Source organism: Dipodomys ordii, unplaced genomic scaffold (assembly GCF_000151885.1).
Source record: "Dipodomys ordii isolate 6190 unplaced genomic scaffold, Dord_2.0 Scaffold26, whole genome shotgun sequence".
NCBI classification, from domain to species: domain Eukaryota; kingdom Metazoa; phylum Chordata; class Mammalia; order Rodentia; family Heteromyidae; genus Dipodomys; species Dipodomys ordii.
In genome coordinates this window covers 15817105-15821485 of record NW_012267242.1, presented here as the reverse complement: position 1 = coordinate 15821485, position 4381 = coordinate 15817105, and the positions used below count along the sequence as shown (strand labels likewise).

The 4381-nt window shown below is 52.4% G+C and overlaps 1 protein-coding gene across 3 annotated transcripts in view; it reads left to right on the top strand.

Moving 5' to 3' along the window:
* The first annotated feature begins 1059 nt into the window (after positions 1–1059).
* Positions 1060–4381, top strand: part of Arhgef2 (Rho/Rac guanine nucleotide exchange factor (GEF) 2) — a 48809-nt gene continuing 45487 nt past the window's right edge. The window contains exons 1-3 of one of the 3 annotated variants that reach the window (XM_013015261.1): positions 1060–1269; positions 3289–3356; positions 3686–3749. In XM_013015261.1, coding sequence (XP_012870715.1) covers positions 1143–1269; positions 3289–3356; positions 3686–3749 — 259 coding nt within the window. In that variant the 5' untranslated portion in view covers positions 1060–1142. The remainder of the gene's footprint in view (positions 1270–3288; positions 3357–3685; positions 3750–4381) is intronic. The other 2 variants (XM_013015260.1, XM_013015259.1) reach the window with 2 other exon arrangements.

The window sequence follows — 4381 nt, the reverse complement described above, 5'->3', positions numbered from 1 at the left end:
ATCTCAGCTTCCTGAGTAGCTAGAATTACAGGTGTTAGTCACCGGGATCCAGCTTCTGTGAGACTCTTATTTCCAATAAACCACCAGAAAACTGGAAGTGGCGCTGTGGCTCAAGTGGTAGAGTGCTAGCCTTGAGCTGAAGAGCTGAGGGACAGTGCCCAGGCCCAGAAGTCAAGCCCCATGACCAACCCAAAAAAGAAAAAAATACTGATGGATGGCGTAGATGGCAGAAAGGATGTGGGAGACCAGGACCAGTTGGATGAGGAACAATCTGGAGTTTCCACAGGTTTTGTCTGAAGAGGAATATGAGAGGAATAAGTTTATTTGCAAGGGAGCTTTTCCACTAGGACATCCCAGCCTGCTGGCTGATTTCCTTCCTTAAAGGTGCCAGAGAGGAAGACTGACCTGAGGTCAGAATGAGGTTCCCCTTATCTAGAAGTCAATGGGAGACATGCTGCCTTCCAAACAGAGGCTTTGGCTGAGAGTGTGGGTGAAAGAGTTAGAGGTTGGGGGACCTGACCTCTAAGTTGAGGGTAGCCATTGAGGTGTTGTGCCCCTTCAGCCATTATTAGAGGGAACTCCTGCTCTCTCATTCCTGCCTCCCCCCTCCCCCCCACTGCCACTGTGACTGCCATGAGATAGCGGCTCTAACACTGGTTGTCATGGTTATGAGAGGAGCTAACTCCCATAGATTGGAAAGCGCTGGTGAGCTGGCACCCTCTGCTTTGCCTGCTCTTCCCTCCTCTTTGCGCATCTTCCCACCCCCCTCCCAGCACAGAGAAGAGCGTACAGCAGCCCCGGGGGCGAGCAGAGCTAAGGCTGGGAGGTAGAGTGAGGACGCAGAGATCGGAGAACCAGGGAGATGAGTGGCAATAGGAGGCAGCCCAGCCGCAGGGGCCAGGTAGGTCAGGGGTCCAGAAGCCCTTTGCAACTGGCTATCCCTCAGCCTGCTCACTTCTGGACAGCTGCCCCTGATGGCACCCTGTTGCAGGCTGTTTTGAGAATGGTCTTTCCAGCTCAGCAAGCAGGCATTTAATCTCTGCTTCTGCCCTCAACCTGTGACTGGACTCAGGCACCCTGATGCCACCTAGCTTCACCTCCTGTTTCTTGCACCCCTTCCACAGAACCGGGAAAAGGAGAAGATGAAGGAAGCCAAGGACGCCCGTTATACCAATGGGCACCTCTTCACTACCATCTCAGTTTCAGGCATGACTATGTGCTATGCCTGTAACAAGAGCATCACAGCCAAGGAAGCCCTTATCTGCCCAAGTAAGTTGTCCCCTGAACAGATTTGGTGACTACCAGTTGTAACCTGTCATTTCTGCCCTGGATCATAAGGGAAGCTCTCCTCTGAGCCCAAGTGCCAGGACCAGATGCTTCTTTCTTACTCTCTTTCCTCTGGAGGGTGGTGGCTATTGGAATGTGGCAGAAGCAGGTCTAGCTGGGGATGTGGATGAGAAAAGCTGGAATGGCTCTTTGCAGCTGTCACCCGCGGGGTAGCCTTCTTGCTCCCTGAACAGCTGCTGAGGGGAACTGACTGCAGGAGGAGGAGGACTTGTGTGTGAAAAGTGGTGGGAGAGGAGCTGGGGAAAGCTGCCAGCCTCACAGCTGGCTTTGTCCATCTTGCTGGGCAAAACTGGACATTCAGGACCTCAGGGTTCCGTTGTCCTTTCCTTTCTGATACTTGTGGGTAGAGTCTGAAATCTTATGTCCTTTCAAGGACAAAATGGGATTAGAACCCTGTCTTAGATTTCCATTCTAACTAGACAGTAAGAAAGGACTCTTGCATGAGGGAGTGTCAGCCAGAAATCCTTTCCTTCCTGAAGTTGTTTATGCAGAAGGCTCTAGCTCAGGCCTGCTCCCTCAAATTTATGGCAACGATTTGCCTTTGATTAGAACAGGATTGGAGGCATTATGACTGGCTGCTGACCAACGGGATGAATTTCCTAGCTTCCAAATGAATCCCTTTGGTTTATGGAGAAGAAACCCAGAAAGAACTTCCTCCCTACTTTCTCACTGCTCGATTTAGAGTTGGGAGGATGAGGAGGGAACCCCCATCTAGATTCCTCTAGAGACTTGACAAAATACCCAGTTCGGAAGCTTGTTGCCAGGGGAACTGGGGAGGCGGGCACTACTATTTTGAGAGCAGGTGGAAAGCGGAGGTTTGATCCAGAGACACTAGGTGTTGGGGGTAGAAGGGAGCTCCTTGGGAGGGGGTGGGGATGGGCAGTGTTGTAGCCCCCACATCTGTCTAAACCTTCTGCCCCACCCTACTTGCCTTGTATTTGTGGAAGTGAGCTTGGGGCTGAGTATTGTCTGAAGGAGTTAGCAGCGTTTCAGGTGCTGGGCGGGGGAGGGGAAGCTGGAGAGGGCCAAGGGCTGAGCGTGTGTTGGGAAGGGGGACATCAGTGGTCCTGTGCCTAGACTTGGCTATCCCTCCTTTTTCCTCCTCTTCCCTACTCCATGGCGAGGTGGGGCAGAAAGTGGGGGAGAAGCAGATGGAGTGTGTGGGAGCTGTAGGTTTGCCTTGCGTGGTGAACAGGACTCCCTGGGCCTGGAAGGGAAGAGGCAGCCTGACTGGGATCAGAACAGAAGGCTGATAGATTGGCAGGGAAGGCAGGGCAAGGCGTGGACCTGTTTATTCCCCACTAGATCCATCAGCCTTGGAATTGCTCAGACCCAGCCAGAGGCAGTGGGCATATATGTGCGGCACTGGCAGGAAGGAGTAAATGCCAGATCTGCTACCAGCAAGAGGGTATCAGGCTATTGATTACAACATCTCCAAGACAGGTTCCTCATCTGTAAAATAAGGGTAGTGGCACCCACCTCTGCGGGCTGTGGAACACAGTCAAGGTGGAGCATGTCCTTAGTGCTCAAGGAGTGTTCACGTCTCCCTACCCTAGCCCCCACCCCAGCTGCCATCCTGTCATCGTGTGGTCTGTGGGAGTCCTTGCTCTCATCTTCCAGTTGCACCCTCCTTTGTGCTCATCTCTAACAGCAGTAACTCCTCTTCCCTGTAGTCCACATCTCAAGCTTGCTTCAAGTTCAGAATTGTTCACTCCTCCTGACTCTGTGATTCCAGTTCACATCCAGACCCCTCTCTCACTTCACTTCCTGCTTGGAGAAAGAGGGAGGTGGGAGGAGAAGGGATTAAGGTGTGGTAATTATTGAGAAGTATGGGAAGGGGGGAAATACCTGTGGCCAGGGGGAGATGGGTGTCTGCACATGGGTGTGTCCCCTCCTGTACCACCCAGCCCTCCCTTTACCCTCTTTACCCCACCCTCCCAGCCTGCAATGTGACTATCCACAACCGCTGTAAAGACACCCTGGCCAACTGTACCAAGGTCAAGCAGAAGGTGAGATGACAGGGAGGGCAAAGGGCTGGGGGAGAGGGTAATAAGCGTGTGGTGCCCTCATGCCTTTGCATTCATTCCCTACCCTGTGTTCCTCCACCCTTCTTACCACGGGGCAGCCCAGACCCTCAGCCCCAGGCCTCAGACCCTAGTGGGTCAGGCCTACTGCTGAAGACATGGCCCCACATCACTGGGCTTTGCCATCCTGATTCCTGTAACCATAGCGCTAGCTTCTCCCCAGGGAGCAGTGCCCAGTACCTGCTTCCTCCTCGGTTCTGGGGGGTGATCCTTAGGTGACAGCTGTTCTTGGTGTCTCTTGCTCTTTCTCATAGCAACAGAAAGCTGCTCTGTTGAAGAACAACACTGCCTTGCAGTCTGTCTCTCTTCGAAGTAAGAGTGAGTAGTTGGGTATTGGGGAGGCCACCATAAGCCCCCGGGACCCCAGGCTTCTCAGCTCATGGGCTCTGCTGCCCCCCTGAGGTTATACCTGGACACAGCAACTTCCTCTCTAGTGGAAGTGGCTAAAAGGGGCATAAGGAAGGGGATGGTCTATATTCTTGGGCGTAGAGGTAGGACAGGGGAATCCTTATAGGGATGAAGGATTGTGATGGTCTGTCATTTGGGCCTGGTACATGCTGTATTAGTATCATTTACCTGTTGTTGTTTTTTTTTTTACTAGGGATTGCACTAAAGGTCTCCCACTTGATAGGCATGCGTTGTACCATTTGAGCCACACCTCCAACCCTTTTTGACCTTTTTTTTTGGTGGTTGTTGTTGTTGGTGGTCGTGGGGCCTGAACTCTGGGCCTGGGCACTGTCCCTCAGCTTTTCAGCTCAAGGCTAGTGCTCTACCACTTGAGCCACAATGCCACTTCCGGTTTTCTGGTAGCTTATTGGAGATAAGAGGTTTTACGGACTTTCCTGCCTGGGCTGGCTTAGAACTGCAATCCTCAGATCTCAGCCTCCTGAGTAGTTAGGATTACAGGCATGAACCACCGGCGTCCGACTTTGTTTTTTTTTTTTTTTTTT